General features: G+C 53.2%; 1 protein-coding gene across 2 annotated transcripts in view; it reads right to left on the bottom strand.

Moving 5' to 3' along the window:
• IKBKB (inhibitor of nuclear factor kappa B kinase subunit beta) overlaps positions 1-18,320 on the bottom strand; it is a 52,804-nt gene that overhangs the window by 10,552 nt on the left and 23,932 nt on the right. For both annotated transcript variants that reach the window (XM_025277661.3, XM_025277759.3), the window contains exons 6-12: positions 10,162-10,250; positions 9,026-9,115; positions 6,346-6,470; positions 2,943-3,050; positions 1,642-1,771; positions 1,215-1,409; positions 494-608 (exon numbers count right to left, since the gene is read on the bottom strand). In XM_025277661.3, coding sequence (XP_025133446.1) covers positions 494-608; positions 1,215-1,409; positions 1,642-1,771; positions 2,943-3,050; positions 6,346-6,470; positions 9,026-9,115; positions 10,162-10,250 — 852 coding nt within the window. The remainder of the gene's footprint in view (positions 1-493; positions 609-1,214; positions 1,410-1,641; positions 1,772-2,942; positions 3,051-6,345; positions 6,471-9,025; positions 9,116-10,161; positions 10,251-18,320) is intronic.

The following is an 18,320-nucleotide window of genomic DNA, read 5'->3' on the forward strand; positions in this document are numbered from 1 at the left end:
CCTTGGGTGTTGAGCCTGCTTCCTGTTGCTCACATTTGCGCCCCGGGGTACACACACATCCAAATTTACAGATGCACAGAACACGTTGGAAGGAAGACTCAGGAGTCTGGTGGCAGTTTTCCCCGGGAAACTGGGGACATGGAGGGGCTTACTCTTCACTGTATTATTCTATTGTACCTTTTGCTATCTTGTGCATATATTAATTACTAACGTACAAAGACAACTTCACAAATAAAATGGTTTTGCGATTCAAGGTCAACAGCCTGTGGGCCATCTTCTGTCCTTTGTTTAGATGAGGTTGAAATTAACTGAAGATGTCCTGTCCTGCCTCCAGCGGGGCTGCTCCTCACATGTGCGACTGAAGACGGCTGTCTGAGGACCGGGTGGACTCGCCTGCTTGGGGGGGACCCCTCGCTTGGGCCAGGGCTCTCCCCCTAGCTTTGTCCCAAGAGCTATAAGGGATCATCTTTTTAAAAGAATAGGCCGTGCTTACAGATGCAGCTGACACTTTCAGGCTGGGGCTGTGGGGAGACCTGGCTTTCATAGGCGACCCTGCTGTTGTCAAAGAGGAAAACGAGGTCCATGTCCAGCGTGCGGCCCTCGTTCAGCTGCAAAGGGACCAGAGGCAAAATGAGGTTTCGCGGCCCCCACCACACCGTCCCCCAAGAAACAGGAGACTACAGAGCATGCTCGGCCAGGACGTGCCAGATGCCCACCAGGCCTCTCCCAGCTCCTCTGGCCTCTACTGCCCTTGGCTGCTCCCTTTACGCTTATTACCTGACGCACACCTCATCTACAGCAGTACCTTCTGCTCTATCCTCTGACTGTCTTTACCACACACCTCATCTACAGCAGTACCTTCTGCTCTATCCTCTGTCTTTACCGCGTAACTCAGATGCCTGCCATCTCCTTTACTGTCCAATGCCTCTTCTCCTGTGTTAAATCTGCAGCTCATCTTGTGAGGTGGTCAGCACGGCACCGCACATGACAGGGAGGTCAAAAACAGTTTCGGCTGACGTGGAAGAATGAAGTGTCGCTTTGGCAGCAAGGGCAAAAGGCACTCCCAGTGGTCTGGAAGGTACAGCTAAAGCGTGGGGCGATCCGTGTCTCCTACCAAGCCCGCGGGATCTTGCGTTCCCACCTCGGAACGGGCAGGCGCCTGCCCAGTGGTGTGGCAGACGGGCCACCTGGCGCCTGCAGGAGGCCGGGCTCACCTTGCCATCTGAGAGGCACTGGGCGGCAGGCTTGTCGGGGATCAGGGCCAGCCCTGCCTCCTGCAGCAGCTCCTGGTCCTCCTCGAGGATGCCTGTGTCCTGGCGGATCCGGGCCTTCAGGCTCTGTAGGCTCTCGTCCTCGGTCACGGGGTAGGTGTGCAGGGTGCCCGTGACCATGTTCAGGACATGAAGCAGCTGCAAAAACCCAGGGGGTCAAGGGAGGGTCACGGGAGACACGGCTCAACAGGGACGTCTGCCTGCTGGCCCAGCTTCTCAGGGGCCCCGCCTGGGGTCTGCACGCCAGAATCTTTCCCCTCCTGTGGGTCCCCGGCGATGGCTTCACGACCTATCAGTCAGCAAGGGTCCCATCACACCCTCACAGGGGTCAGGGGGCCCATGGCCTGGGGCGGACTGGGCACAGGCTCACCTTCAAGTTCAAGATGTCGTCCAGGGCCTTGAAGCAGCCGTTGGGCCCGTAGACGGGGTCAGTACCCCTCTGGCGCGGGTGCCACATCAGCATCAGCTGCAGCCACTTCTCCAGCCGCTGGGCCAGGACGCTGAGGGGGCGGGGGGGGGTGTGTGTGTGCACCTGCGCACGTGTGCGAGGCCCAGCACCAGCTTCCCATCCCATGTGTGTGCGTGCATGTGCATGAGGCCCAGCACCAGCTTCCCGGTGCACATGGGGACCGAAAAGCACACGCGCTTCTCACGCCCCACATGACCATCGCATGACAGGGCCAAAGTGGTCCCTGAGGCTGAACCACCCTGAGGAAGGGTGACCCTTCCCTTAACAAAATGAATCGCTTGGGGGCTCGACCTCTCCCCTCCACCTCCACCACCGGATCTGCACAAACACCCTCCCGTAGGGGGCCTCTGGGCAGAGGGCCATGCGAGACCCTCCAGGCAGCTTTCCAGGTGCTAAGCAGCCCCCTCCCCCATCAGGAGCACTGCCCGACGATCTGGCCCCACACCGCCGGTTCGATCCATGTTGTCAGTCGCTCCCTGGAAAGCATCTGAGGAGTCCACGCCGCACTGCTGGGCGCCCCCAGCACCCCTCCCTGCCCCCCAACAGAAGCCCTCCAGAGGCCAACATCACTACCCGCTGCCTCTCCCTGGCCACCCCCAAGTCTTTTCCCCTTGAAGAGCCTTCCTCTTCATCAACCTGCCCTGCCTATCGGTCCAGATCCTTCCAGGAAGTTCCAGCTCAGCTCCTCCACAGAGGACCCCCCTCCCCATCCTCCACAGACTCATGGAAACTGAGCCACGTGCCTCAACATGGGGCTGCCGGCTGCTGTCTCCTGAACCATCTCCCAGTTCTGGTAAGATGACCTGACGGCTCATATTCTGGTTCTGAGACCAGACTGCTATGCTGTTCAAAATGCAAAGGTTTATTTATTGGCAATAACACAGTGCCAGGCTGCAGAAGGACGGGCAAAGAACATAAGGGGCAATTCCCTACCCTTCAGAGGCTTACGGCTGACCAGGAGGTAAGCCCTCTGCCAGACCAAACGCCTGCAAGGCAGAGCCACCACGGGTGAGGAGGGCAACAAGCGGTGCTGGGAACCGAGGAGGTGACTCCAGACGGGTGGGGTGGGGACGGCGTGCTAAGACCGAGACAGACAACGGCAGGACCGGGGGTCAGAGCTGCTGGGGACGTTGGCCCCAACCCCCGTCTTTAGAAAGGAAGGACAGGCCGCGGAGGAGGAGGAGGAGAGGCCAGGGGCGTACCTGTTGAGGTTGTTGGGGTGCGGCAGCGAGCTGGAGAACTTCACGGCCCCGTTCAGGTCCTCACTCACCACGATGTCCATCTCGCTCTTCTGCCGGACTTTGGAGTGCCTGTGGACGTGGGGGGACTGTCACGCTGCATGCAGCCGTCACGCTGCGTGTACCGTCACACTGCGTGCAGTGACCCTGATGTAAGCGGGCGCTCAACAGCCCCTTACACGGGTGACCTTCCACTTGACGACCAGAGAGGATCCCCCTGGTGGGCTACTGAACCACTCGTGAGGCCCAGCAACCCGCTGGGATGCTTCTTTGGGAGGTTAAGGGCGTCGGTACTGCCCGGCGGGAGTCAGGAACCTGCGGGCTTGTACTGCTGTCTCCTGACCACACCCCGGCCCATCTGGCTTGTTCTTTTACTTTCCATCTAACACAGAGAATGAAGACAGGACATCTGCACCACGGTTTCTTCACGTGCCATCTGCACACACCACGCACTTCCCTCTAAATGCAATGGCTATGCCTGACTTCTAAAGGCAAGTGAAGCGCTAACGTTTTCCAACTAGGAGACCCTTTAGATGTATCTGAAATAGTGTTTAAGAAAAAAGATTTTAAACTGGCTTCACATGTTCTCTGCGACGCTTCGCAGAGAATCAAGAGCTGACAGTGAATGCAGCCTTCTCCACCGAGACCTCTATGGGGTAGGCAGTTTTCAGTCCCCCATCCCCCACCCTCACCAGGTGAGGAAATGACCTGCCCAAGGTCACACAACTAGAGAAAGACAGAACCAGGGACTTGGAGCCAAGGACAGGTGCTCCTTCTACTCTGTCTGAATGTCCGCGTCCTTCCTTTCCAGAAAGACATTGAAGATTCTGTTGGAAAATGCTTTAGCCTGAAGTCTCATTGGCAGGGGGGATAAACTGAGCGACGTGGAGCACACGGAACCTGGAAGAGCCAGGGTGTGGCTCGATCTGCCTGCTGGAGTCAGGCTGCCATGACACACGGTGGGATGGTGCTCTGATAGAAACTCAAGTCTGTCCACGGGAAATCACACAGATAAATCAAAGGACGCTGAGTGAAACGCTCACTGCTTAGGCTGGTCCTAAAATGTATTTTCAAGACTGGTCCTTCAAAGCAGCTTTATGATAGAATAATAAAGCTCAAATTGCATTTGATCTGAAATTACTATCTACCTGCCGTTTGAGATGAGACTGAAATTGTTAAAGTTGCCTAAGGCATTACAGGCAGACCAGACAGGCACGTCTCACAAACTCTCGGGTTTCAGAGATAACGTGCTTGGAAGTGGTCACCTGGCCTCCCAGCAACGTGAGGGAGGCTGGCTCTGCAGACAGCCGGGCCATCAGGGATGGTTTCAAATGGCATTTCCTCTAGTTCTGATGGATTCTGAGTCACCTTGCTATAAATAATGGAAACGCTCAACATTTGAACAGAACTGAAGTCATCCCTTGGTGAGTTAAAAACACGACGCACGTACAGACAGTTTAAAGTGACTGCTGGACGGTCGCGTGATGCCGTGACCGCTGGCGCAAGGAGCTAAGCCAGTGCCACGGAGCCCCGCTCAGGGCGCTGCGTGTGCTGCCGTCAGTGCCCACGGGAGGGCGCCCTCCGCCACGTCAGCAGGCCCCTCGGGCATGGAGCCCGAGCCTGGGTCATCCTTTCCTGTGTTTGGTGTGTAAACGGTGACGGGATTGGACTGCGTCACAGAAAGCTACTCTTCTTGAACCGATTTCAAAGGCTACGTCTTGGTCTTACAAATAAACATTCTCATGATGTAAGTACCTGTGTCCTTTGAGAAAGCCTGTGTTTTTGGTCCTCCCGGGAAGATACTGAGAAACGTGACCTCAGCCAGCGCTGCCCCACAAAGGGGGCAGGGGGAGAGGACCTCTGCATGTTCGTGGTGGAAATGGTATTTACACAAACTTTCCGTGGAGCACGTTGTTAGTACAAACCAAAAACCTTGAACATGTGCACAATCTGGTATGTTGATCTCATTTCTAGGAACTTACCCCTGGGAAATAACTGTGGATGGACCAGGATTTCCCTGAGCTGTTTGAGTTAAGTGTGAAAGGCAGGTTCTGTGAGAGCACGTACGGTAACCTACTTTGTTTTTTGAACAAACACAGGCACACAGAAGAGTCTGGAGACGGAGGAATGTTAGTGGCGGCGGGAGGAAATTCTCAGCGTAAAAACCCTGGAGGAGCACTCACAGGGCGGCATGCCTGCGATGTCATCATGAGGCGAGAAGGGGTGAAATCCACAAAGGAGCCAGCGGGCAGATACCTGCCGCTCGCTTGTGGATGTACAAAACAGCCCTGAGGTGGGTCCAAAGCCAACAGTGCCAGGCATGTGGGGGGGCGGGTACCAAGCAGGTGGCGTGTGATGACTTTTCCCTCTTCTGCTTTCTGAAGGATGAACCCCGAGAACTTAGCACTGCTCCAAACACTAAAACTGGAGATAAAAAATTCTGGACAATGGTACTATCGTTTCAGTTAGTGTGGGGTCCCTCAAGGAATCACTGTGAATGAACCCTAATGGGTTCAAGGGAACATGAACTTTTAAATGATGCATTTCAGTAATGATTAACTTTTATGTATATAATGAACCACATATTAGTATTACAATTAGAAGAAAAATTTAAAAATACAGAGTAGTTTTTAAAACCTTGATCATATTCCTTATTAGAAAATATCTTTTCGGCAGTGTACCCGGTCCACTGTCTGATGCTTTTAAATCCAAATTTCATAGTTTCTGGTCTTTCATTTAGATCTTTAATCCACTTTGAGTTTATTTTTGTGTATAGTGTTAGAAAGAGTTCTAGTTTCATTCTTTAACCAATACAGTATATTAACGCATATATATGGAATTTACAACGATGGTAACAATGATTCTATATGCAAAGCACCAAAAGAAACACAGATGTGAAGAACAGACCATTGGACTACGTGGGAGAAGGCAAGGGTGGGATGATATGAGAGAACAGCCCTGAAACGTGTATACTGCCGTATGTAAAAAAAAAATTTGTACTGAGGTGCAGTAATATTTGTCAACAATAAACTTTCATATACATACGTCCCATTATTTGTCATGTGAACGTGCCCTTTGCTTGTTTACCACCACACACACACACACACACACACTCTGTAAACACACTGGCTTCCTGCCCTGCACAGAGCAGTCATTTACACGGATGGGATTTGGGCTAAGGTTCAGAATCCGAGGCTCTTGGAGCTCAGGCTGTGCTCACGCCGGGTCCCAACAGGACTTCCTTGGGGTCACAGGTCACAGGGGTCTCAGGCCCGGCCTGGGGCGCCCCACGAGACCAGGAAGACGAGGCGGCGTCTGGCAAAGGCGGGGGACACCCTCCCGGGGGGCGGGCCCGGGGCTCACTCACCACTGCACCGGCTGCCAGTTGGGCAGGAAAGGCCGGAAGCCGGTGATGCACTCGAAGGCCAAGGTGCCGAAGCTCCAGTAGTCCACGGTCACCGTGTACTTCTGCTGCTCCAGCAGCTCGGGGGCCTGCGGGGACGGGGGCACACTCCTGAGCTGAGCCCGCGCTGAGGGGCCGCCACGGGGGGGGTGCCCGGCACCTTGGCCTGCCCCACACTCCCCGCGGGCGCCCGGCACCCTGGCCTGCCCCACACTCCCCGGACCCCGCACTGAGGGAGGAGGTGGCCACGAATCGGATGGTAGAATCTAGACTCTCTGATCTCATCCCATCCCGGGGCTGAAAGAAGGGCCTGCGGCAGGGGCAGGGGGGTTGAGGTGTGCTGTGCACCCTTCTCCCGGGCGCCGTGCAGGGCCACAAAGGGAAGTGATCCAGGCCACACAAACCCAGGCACAGCGTATGCAACGAATGCCGGCCAACTCCCTAACGCGGTCCATGATGGGACAGAATGTCACGGTCGAGCAGGAAAGGCCAGCTGCCCAAGCAGTCAGGCTAGGGTGACAGGAAGCTTCCCAGCACAGACGGGGCGGGGCCGGCTCAGGGTGCCTGAGGGCAGACGTCCCGGAAAGGACCCTGAGGCGTGCAGGCAGGACTGAGCCCAGGCTGGGGGCAGGCAGGACACGAAGGACCACAAGCCGAGACGAAATGCGTGGGACGGTCAGGTCGGCCTCTGTGTCTGGTTCTGGACAGAAGTTTTGGGCCCTGCGAATGGTCAGAGCTCAGGCCCCGCATTCGCTGGCACTGAGCCGACAAGGGGTCCAGAGGACACAGGGCAGGACCCTCAGGACCCCGCTCCATGGGCACAGGTACTGAGCACAGCCCCAGGTCCCCACCCTGAAACCTCTACCCACCAGAGCAGGGGATAAAAGGACAGTGTCCACTGCCCAGCGGGGGTTAATGGGAAGTGTGGATGCACTCACAAGGACCTCAATGACTGCTTTTTCTCTTTTTTATGTAAGACCCAGGTAGGCTATTTAAGCTCATGGAGCCCAGTGGCTTTCAACTTTCTTTCATTTTTCTTTTATAAACCACAGACTCCGTTATTCAGTCCACATTTCCTGGTCATCACTTGCATGCAATCTACCACTAAGTCCTGCTGAACCTGTTCCGGCCTTTCTTGTTTTTTTTGTTATTTGTTTGCTTGTGTTTTGTTCTGTTTTTGCTGCACTGCGAGGCTTGCGGGATCTTAGTTCCTTGACCAGGGATCAAACTCTTGCTCTTGGCAGTGAAAGCGCGGAGTCCTAACCTCCCCAGGGAGGCCCCTCTCTCAGGCACTTCTTGAGCCGTCCTCCACATCCTGACGCTGCCCACCGGCTCAGACTAGCCCACCCCAACGGCCTCCATACCACTCGCCCGCTGCCTGCAGCTCACCCTCCACATTGTGCCAAGTGTGGTCTCTTCCGAAGGTGAACCTGACTCCTCTCACGCCCAAGACTCTTCACTGTCCCTCCCGAGGCTTCAGGGTCAAGTCTGGAGTCTCTGGCGCAGCCAGCGAGGCTCTGAATGACCTGTTCCCCGCCTCCCTCTCCAGCCTCAACCCGAGATGGCCTCCTCCTCCTCTGGTTCCGGCTGTGCCTTCTGGGCACCTCCTGCTGCCCCACTGCCTGCAGCTCCCTCTTCGCCCCCTCCAGTGCCTGGACGTGCAGGCCCAGCACCAGGTCCCCCTAACGTGTCACAACATCCCGCGCTCTCCCTTCGCAGTCCTTATCACAAGTCCAACCGCTTCGTCATCTGTGTACCGGGGCCACATCCACCTTCTTCCTAAACTCTAAAACAACGCTTGCAGCATGTCTGCAGGACGTGAGGAAGAGCTTCCAAGAAAAACAGGTTTGGGAAGCACTGGGTTCCAAGAAAAGTGGCTTTCTTGGTATAAGAAAGATACATATTTAAGTGCAAGTTTGATGTATGAAGCAGGGCACCCAGAGCCAGCGCCCAGTGACAACCTGGAAGGATGGGGTGGGGAGGCAGGCAGGTGGGCGGGGGACTCAGGATGCGGGTGTACACGTGTATGCCTGTGGCTGATTCATACTGATGTGCGGCAAAAACCATCACACTATTGTAAAGCAATTATCCTCCAATTAAAATGAATAAATAATTTTTTTTAAAAAGCTTTAAATATATGCATGTGTAATGTGGCTTCCCCCCACAAAAAAAAAAAAAAAAAAAAACATAAAAAGGAAAAACTACAGGTGATCAGTATTTCTTGGATGAATGGGGGACTCAAATAGAGCCACAACATTCACACCAAATAAGAAGAAGAAAGGGTGGGAGCTGGAAGCCAGCCCTCTGCTCGTGGCCCCCAAGATGCGGCGTGGGAACGGACACCCCTTTGGAGCAGAGGGAACCTGGTTTAAACTCTCTGGGCTAAAACACAGCAGTGTGGGGGTCACGGGACACGCGCGGGCCCAGGAGCAGAGCCCTTTAGACGCGAGAGGATGACTGCACCCCCCTTGGGCCTCTGGGAGGACGAGGAGTCTGACCTCACACACCAGTGTTTCCTGTGCCTCCAGGAGTCATCCAGAGAGCCAGCAAGCTCAGACAGCAGAAGGCGAGGGAGGAAGCAGAGCCCTGCGGCCACGGCCTCCCAAGAGAGGCTGATGCGCAGACCTGGGAACCCGCCTCTTACCAGGTACTGCAGGGTCCCCACGAAGGACGTGCAGAGGCTGCCCTGGTCCAGCTCCTTGGCGTATCCCAGGTCAATAATTTTGTGTATTAACTGGAAGAAAAATCAGGGAGGGGGAGACCTCTGAGGGCTCCGCGAGTCCGCTGTCCTTCAAGAATCCTGAGCACCTCTGCTAGCGCAGAGGGTGTATCTCTGAATTCCTAGTCCTAAGACCCCAAGCGCCTAAGGACTGCCAAATAGGCAGGAGAATGCCCTAGACGCGGTAGGTTCAGGCAAAAGAAACAGCGTAAAAACGCCAGGCGCGTGTCCTCCCTTGCCTGGCGAACACCTGCTGGAGGAAGGTCAGAATTCAGAGTCCACAGAGTCCACACACCCCGAATTCGAGACTGCGAACCCCGGACTTGCCGTGACGCGAAGGACCAGGTGTGATTCCTTCTCAGTAAACACCTTAAATTCTCCAACCTCTGATGGACTGCCGGGAATGGGTGTGAACAGGGACAGAGGTGAGGGCCAGGACGGGCGTGGGTTACGCTGACGGAAGCCGCGGGGGAGAGATCAGACGGCCCACGGCTGAGCAGCTGCATTCCACTCGTCTGAGCCCTGCTCGCCACCCAGCTGAACAAACATGGCCCAGCCCTGCGGGGAGGTGATCCCACACCTGAGCAGGGGGGCCCCCGAGAGCTCTGGGGAAACTGCAGGCTGGACCAGGCCAGCTCCAAATACATCCTTTCGGCCACGTCCAGAACCCACCTACAGCTGGATTCTCTGTGAGCTTCAAAAGCTGAGGCTCCCAAACAAACGGAAAACAAAAAACATCTGTTTCCAAGAAGTGCGAGGCCCCAAGGCTGGAGGGGGTGGCAGGTGGAAGACAAACACTATTTTTCTTATCGGATTCCTGCATCTTGGGACTGTTAACAATGTGGTCCGTTCAAACTGGCGTCAACCTGCGAGCCAGAACTTGGCACTGGATTTTGTTTCGATTCAAAGAGTGTTCCCAGAGAATCAAAGCAAATGTATGAGCAAGGAAACCCAAACATAAGCAGGCACGAAAAGCGCATTCCTCGCCCCCGCTGCCTGCCCCCAGCTGCTCAGCCCACGCTCCCTCGCCCCTCCCCGAGGCTGGCCCGCGGGTCACTCACTCTCTGCTCCCCTTGCTGCAGGACAATGTTTTCTGGCTTCAGATCCCGATGGATGATTCTGTTCTCGTGAAGGTATCGAAGTGCAGAGGCTGAGAGGGCGGAAAGGGGAGTGAGTTCCCGTTAAGCCTGGACAATGCCTGGACGGCATTGCCTCCCCAGTGAAGGATGGTTATCGTGTGTCGTGCAGGGGCTCGCGGTGGGGGCGGTGGGGGACAGGCCCACAGACGCCCAGCCAGTGAAGGGAGGGGAGACCTGGCTACGTGAGCAGAACTTGAGCCAGCACCAGAATCTGCCTGGTTCACACAAAGAACTCCGAGCCTTCCATCCACGAGGTCACCACCTCCCATCTCGAGCAGCGGTTCTCAAACAGCACTGCCCGGTCCGGCAGCATCAGACTTGGTACACAGAAACGCCAAACCCTTGGGTCCCGCCCCAGGTGGAGTGAATCAAAAACCAGGGGGTGACCCTGCAGTCTGCTCTCTACCAAGCCCTCCAGGAGGTGCTGATTAACTTTGAGACGGGGACCTTCTCTGGTCTAGAGGCTCGAAAAGTAAATTCTGCAGGGTGGGCCAGGGAGACGGGCCCTCTGGGCAGATAGCACTTGGTCATCGGACGCAGAGGATGCAGGGCAGAGCTGCCTCCAGGGAGGAAGCGGGGTGGGGTGCCTAGAAGGGGAGAGTGGGGGGCGCCTTCAATATATCTGCCTGTCTAGCATGCGTCTGCCATGTGCCCTGTCCTCTGCTGGGCTCTGAGGGCCGTGAAATAAGGGAGGACGTGGTTCCCAACTTTAAAGCGCTCAGAATCTAGCTGACAAGCAGCCCGCACCACCCGGCTCACCCACTACTGCAGCCTCTGCTATAAAGAGCAAACGTGACCACGTGACCCAGGACGGCCAAGGCTCAGACCATCAGGACGTGGTTTTTACCCCTAAGAGAGGTTTTAACAGAAGTTCTAACAACCTGGATGTACCACAGATGAAAGAAACAAGGAAGTATTGGAAAGAGATAAAATGATCTTTATCTGGAAATGATCTGACTCTAAGCCTAGAAGACTCAATAGACTAAAAACTGGGGAAAATATAGTAAGTTGTCTGGAAGCAAAACAAGTAGATACAAATGAACAGTTTTTGCCCTGTCATAGATCCAGTTGAAAGGGAAAAAAAAAAAAATCCCATTCACACTAACAGCAAAAATTCTAAAATACCACAGGATAAATTTAGCAAAAAAAAAAAAAAAGCATCATGGGAGGAAAACTATATAGCATTAAAAAAAAGCTAAACAAATAACACAAAGAGGTTTTAAAAGTTGTGGCAACTAGAGAAAAGAGTACTGAGGGTCCTTAAACAGCTAAAAATAAAGTTACCAGATGAATCGTATATTACTCTCTCTAATAAAACTCTAATTCTAAAAGATACATGCACCACTGAGTTCACTGAAGTGCTATTTACAACAGCCAAACACGGCAGCGACCTAAACGTCCATCAACAGATGAATGATGAAGAAGATGTGGCACACGCACGATGGAGTGTCACTCAGCCGTGAAACAGAACGGAACAATGCCTTGCAGCCACATGGATGGACCGAGATTATCACAGTAAGTGAAACAAACCAGACAAAGATGCATATCACATGGTATCACTTACCTGTGGAATCTAGAAGAAAATGATACAAATGAACTTACATGCCAACAGAAACAGACTCACAGACATGGAAAACAAACTTACCATCACCAAAGGGGAAGAAGGGGGATGGATAAATTAGGAGTCTGAGATTAATAAACACCCACTACAGAACATAAAACAGATAATCACCAAGGACCTACTGTATAGCGCACAGAACTATATTCAATAGCTTATAACAAAGTATAATGGAAAAGAATGAAAACTACACACACACACACATCTATAACCAAATCACTTTGCTGTACACTTGAAATATTGTAAATCAACTACACTTCACTTAAAAAGAAAGAAAGAAAAATTTATGGCAAAAGATACTATACAAACAGCAAAAGACCAAAAAAAGGGAAAAAAATATCTGTAACACATATGCCAAAAAGCATGCATCTACAGACAAAAACTCCTACGAACCAATAAGAAAGCAACACAGGTGTTAGGGAAGCAACACTACTATTTTCAAAATTGTAATGTTATGTTACTTTTCTAAATTTAAAAAAAAAGCTTTTTTTTTTTTTTTTTTTTTTTTTACTTTAAAGGAACATAAAAAGACCCAAAGAAGTGGGTTAGATAGGTGCTTCCCAGGGTTTTAGATTCAGGCCAGAAGGATTAAGGATAAAGACTGAGGATGGGGTTCAAGAGAAGATGACCATGTTTTTATTTTCCAAACTTAGGCACATTTAAAAATAATATTATCTACTATCAACAGAACTAAGTAATTAGTGATTTACTAAAGAAAAGACCATTCTAATACACAAAGAAAGAAAGCAAACCAGTAGAAAAACTGGCAAAGAACACATGAAGGGGGAGCTTATAGTAGAAATGAAACACGGACCGCAAGCAATTTCGCAATTGCGTACCAAGTCGCTCAGGCTCACTGGCCGTCCACAAAGCACGTGTGAAGGGAACAACAACACGCCTTTTCACTTCTTCAAGCAGAAGGAATTTCAGATGAGATGTGAAAGGCACTCCCTACATCGCTGGAAGGAGTAATAGCTGCTGTGCAATTGGGGGAAAGGAACACGGCAAATGCTTTTCCATTTTAAGACGTATGTATCGTCTGACCCTTTGCTTCTGCCTCTGGCAATCCAGCTCACAAAGCACCATCACGTACAAACACGGTTGCAGACTGCACGGTGTCAAGTGAGATCATTAGAGACTAATGAAAAGTCACCCATCAGGGAAGGGCTGAAGGAATCATGGGAAATCCACAGTATAACCGGCAATTATTAAAAATCATCTACGCTTATATTACCTGACTCAGAGGGATGTCCATGTTGTAATGGCGTCAACCTCTTTTTTTTTATTAGAGGCAAAAAAAGGTCAAAAGCAAAAGCGATAACCACACTAAGAAAAGTTTACTAAAGGGTGCTGGGCCAGGGCATAGCAGGGAAGGGGTGCACCCCAAGGGGGAGGAGACACCCTTCGCAGAGCCCAAGGGGCCAGACATGCTGTGTGAAGACTTCGTGCTGAGTGTTTTCTGAAAACACAGGGAAACCCCTGACAGTTAAACACCCAACTTCCACCTTCTCGGGGCGTTCCAGCCGCACATTAAGTGAAATCGCAAAACCTCTCACTGAGTCTGCCCTTAAATCCAGCCTTTGACCATAGAGTTTCAACATTTCACACTTGTTCCCTCTTCTTTGCTTTCATAACTGGGCACAGCAGATTGGCTTAGGCCCAGCGAACGTCCAGATGAAGCAACATGCCCACTGCTTTCAGGGGGTACACCCCATATGCCACCCACCTTGTTCTGCTGGGGGACTTCCCTGGCCATCATGGTTCAGATGCCTGTCTACTGCAGGGGGCGCGGGGTCCATCCCTAGTCGGGGAACTGAGATCGCACGTACCATGGGGCGTGGCAAAAAAAAAAAAAAGACTGGTGCTTCTCACCAGCACTTTCATTTTGGTTTTATTGACTTTTACTAGGGTCAAAGCGCAGTGTGAAAACAGGCTCTGATAACCGTTTGGGCACGACCCTGCACACGGGGACACCGCCTCCCCTCACGTGAACTCACTGCCAGCGGGGAGCACCCGCGGGGGAAGACGGGGTGTGTCTGCTCAGCCACCGAGTCCCCAAGGCCCGTGCGGCTGTGTGACATGAGCGTCAGGGGTTCTAACACAAAGGCGGGGGTCCGTTTGTCCAAGGCCAGGGTACGTGAACGTTGAGACTCACTGTAGTTTGAACAAGTAGAAATGCCCAGGCTAAGGCAAGGCCTGTGACGCTAGACGTGAACGTCCCACTGAGAGTGACGTGGGGCAGGACGAGCGGGGAGGCGCCCTGAGAAGCCCCTGGGGAGGCAGAGCACTCACATCAGACGGAGGGCACAGCTTGGTGCCACGACGCTCGAGAGCCGTGCCCGGGTCTTTAGGGAAGACGGAGGACAAGCCGGTGACCCAGCCGGTGACCCTGTTAACAGCGGGCTCTGTTTATGCTGAAGCCACTGCACGTAACACGTCTGAGCTCTCATTTCAGGAAGTCCCTCATTTTCAAATACTTTTTGTCAACCTAGTCAAACCTGGAATTAGACAATCCTATATATACAGTGTGTGTGTGTGATATACACACACTACATATGTATATACGCTATGTACTGTATACACATGCACACTATATACACATATTGACAATCCTATGTATGTTGTTACACATGGTTTCTTACACTGAGTGAAATGGTCAGAACGTTGACGGGCAAGGGCTCGGTGGCAGCGCCCCTTCCAGGATCAGTCCCTGAGAGGCTCAGTTCCGTCTGACTATGCCTTATTTAACAGAACGGGACCGCGGGGGGCCGGTGTCATGAATCAGACTTTTCTCAAGGCGAGAGAACTTAATTTGACTTAAATTAGATGGAACATGAGAATTTGAGATGGAAAAAAGAAATACCTGTGTGTCTGAAACTTCCTTAAAAATCAAAGCCCCTAACAACAGAGATACTGCAAGCGCATAAAACTCGAAAAGTGGACCACAAGCATGAGAGCCTGCAGGCTCCACGCTCTCACGGTCCAGTGACAGGAAAGAGGTGCCAAGTGGCACTCTGTGTGGACTTTATCCCATGCAGCGGCACCTCCTCAGACAGACGCTGCTCCGGGGGGTCTGCGTCAAGCACCAAGGCCTCCTGGGGCCTTGGCAGGAACGGCACCCAGGTCTTGGACTCCAGCTTCCCGCCGGCTCGTGAGGGAGACACGGACATATAACTGCAGACTGTGCCGCTCTGGAGTTCTCACTGATGAGCCAGAATCCCAAACCACGCTCCAGAGATGAGGGAACAGACAGGACCAGCTAGACTCCCATGCAGAGAAGCGGCTGTGTGAGGACTGTCCACGAAGCCTACTGACCACACCCTGAGCTGAAAGGGACCACTGAGCTCTCCTGAGGGTACACTTGCTCGGGATACGTGCCACGGGGAGGAAATGCAAAGATCGATGGGCCAGGGACGCTCAAGGTGGTCCAGCGGTTAAAGAATCCGCTTGCCAGTACAGGGGACACAGGGTCGATCCCTGGTCCGGGAAGATTCCACGTGGAGCAACCGAGCCCGTGAGCCCCAGCTACTAGAGTCCACACTCTGCAACGACACCCGCAGTGACAAGCCCACGCTCCCCACTCAGAGGAGCACGACTCGCTGCAGCTGGAGAAAAGCCCGCACACAGCAACGCAGGCCCTGCGCAGCCAAAAACAAACAAATAAATAAATTAAAAAGTTCATAAGACTTAGAGATCACAGACCAGCAAGCTGACACACAGGTTAGAAGAGACAGAAGAGACAGTCACCAGTCAGTGGTTTAAGTCACCATGACGGAGAAGGGCAAGAGGACATCTGTTCACTCAGTAAAAGCTGGCTGTGAGCCTACTAAGTGCCAGTCGCTCTGATGTCACTGGGCTTTCCAAGCAAGACGGGCTGGAAGGCCAAGTGCGGAGGTGTGAAGAAGATCCAGTCCCTTTAATGGGTTCTTGGCTAAAGGAGAGCCTGTGACTCATGAGCGAGGTGGCAGGGCGGTGTTGCCAGTGCTGAGAGGGAAGCGCAGAGTCACCCTCTCTTCATCCTGCCGTCCTGAACAAGTGTCGTCTGTGTGGCTGCAGCTGTCAAAAATGTGCCGCCGGATCGAACCATTTCCATCACTTACTGCGCAAATAATCTGGTCTACACGGCATGACTCATATCCTAAAGGAATCCTAAGGAAATCAGTCCTGAATATTCATTGGAAGGACTGATGCTGAAGCTGAAACTCCAATACTTTGGCCACCTGACGCGAAGAACTGACTCCTTGGAAAAGACCCTGACGCTGGGAAACACTGAAGCCGGGAGGAGAAGGGGACAACAGAGGATGAGATGGTTGGATGGCATCACCAACTCGATGGACGTGAGTTTATGTAAGCTCGGGGAGTTGGTGATGGACAGGGAGGCCTGGCGTGCTGCAGCCCGTTGGGGTCACAGAGAGTCAGACATGACTGAGAGACTGAATGGAACTGAACTGAACTGAATCTGGTCTACAGGCCTCAAACCCAGGGTCAGTCCTTACTGTCGAGGACAGGCAGAGGTCATGCAACAAGAGTACTGGGTGGAGGAGGCCACGAGGGCAGCAGAATCTGAGAGGGAGGCCCGCTGTGCTCGCTGGGCCAGGGTGGTCCCCACGGACGGGTAGGCCAGGGGAGGGGCTGGCACAGCATTCTGAAAGCTGTGCATGGGCAGAGGCTCACGAGGGGGTCGAAGGGTGGGTTTTGAAATGGGCTGCAGCGAATCAGGAGAGATGGGAGGCTACGAGCTTTGGCCTCGACGGGGACGGATGTATCCTCTCAAAAGCACAAGAGAGGGATCAGTCAGTGGGAATGGGCGCCCAGGAGAGTGAGGTGCTAGAACGACTCTGAATGAGTGGAGGCAGTGGGCACAGGAAGGGAAAGCAGGGTGTACACACAAAGGAAAAGACTGGAGACTTCAAACAGGGGGCGGGGGCGCAGGGTGGGAAGAGGGGCAGATTCTGAGAAGAGACGAGATTCAAAGTCGGAACCCATGTCCAGGTGACTGGCAGAAAGACGGGGCCAGGGATGAGACAGAGGACGTCAGGAAGGGATCGGGTTTAAGGAAGACGTCGAGGACTTCACCTTGGAAGTGACTTAGGGAAAAGCACCATGGAGACGTGGATTCGGAGCTGAGGATGGAGGTCAGGGTTGAAAACACAGACTTGGGAGAAGATTCAGTTGGATCGAGATGTCGTGAGAAAGACCCGGCACACGGATACTGGAAGCAGCGGGCGGTCACCAGGTGCAGAGAGGGACACACGGGTGGGGGAAAGAACAGACAGACAGACAGACAGACAGCATCGAGACGAAGCTCCAAGAAGAGAATGCAGGAAGGGAGAGGCCAGGGGACCCCGGGGAGCCGTCAGACTGGGGCAGCACAGCGAACGTCAGAGACATTCTGGGCGGCCTTTCTGAAAACCAAAACCCAAACAGTGACGATGCAATACTCAGAGTTAGAAGGGACCCTGGGGCTCACCCAGTCCACGTGCTCATTTCAAGCTGAGGACACGCAGGCCCAGAAAGTCACCTTGGTTTTCTAGAGAGGAAAGGCCCCTGAATGAGGAGGCAGAGCTGGGGGAGTGGGGAAGGCCAGGTCTGAGAGCAGCTCTTTCATTCTGATTATGTCTGTTAAACCTGGTTACTTATGATTTTCCAGGTACTCTATATACAAATAATCTGAATTTCTGAGATCCGGTAGTCACCTTTCATGACAATGAGCAGCGCAGTCAGAACGTAGGTATTCAACAGAACAAGCAAGAAAAGCCACAATGAAAGAAAAGGAAAGCCACAATGAAAGAAAACAGCAGAAAGCCAGGGCTCTGATTCCCGAAAGCCCTGCACTCCCTCTGGAACCCTCCCTGTCCTGTGAGGTGGACAGGCTGGACATCTGCTTGGAGATGCTTCGATGGGGACGGAGACAGTGACTCAGAGAGCACAGCACAGCCGGGACCAGAGAGCACAGCACAGCCGGGACAGCGAGCAGGGGCCCTGGAGGCTCAAGGGCAGGGCGGTGGGTCACCACCACTCCCTGGCCGCCGGGAGAGCCAAGGTCGGTGCAGAGCCAAGGTCCAGGAGGGCCCCAGGGATCGCTTACTGTCCCATCCGGCTGGCCTGGGCGTGGGCAGTCCCCACCCCTCAGGCAGCAGAGACCCGGGCCTCCAGAGCAGGCAGGAGTTTGCTGTCAGCCGGCAGAAGGAAACATATGGCAATGTTTTCCAGAGGATAATGAGTCCACTGAGTTACAACTTCCTTGAGCTATTTTAAGGTCACTTTATGTGGAAGACAGATCACTTCCAGCTGCCTCAGCACCTGTATCCAGAGCTCTCAGCAGCATAAGCGCAATCTTCTAACAGGCCCGCCTGTCCCGGCGCAGGAAATGGGCTCACCCACAGGCTTCCCGGGCGTCTGCTCACTTGCTCATGTGCATTCTGCGAGATCTTCTCAGGCAACATGAAGCTCCCTGGGAAAT

The sequence above is a fragment of the Bubalus bubalis genome, chromosome 1 (assembly GCF_019923935.1).
Source record: "Bubalus bubalis isolate 160015118507 breed Murrah chromosome 1, NDDB_SH_1, whole genome shotgun sequence".
NCBI classification, from domain to species: domain Eukaryota; kingdom Metazoa; phylum Chordata; class Mammalia; order Artiodactyla; family Bovidae; genus Bubalus; species Bubalus bubalis.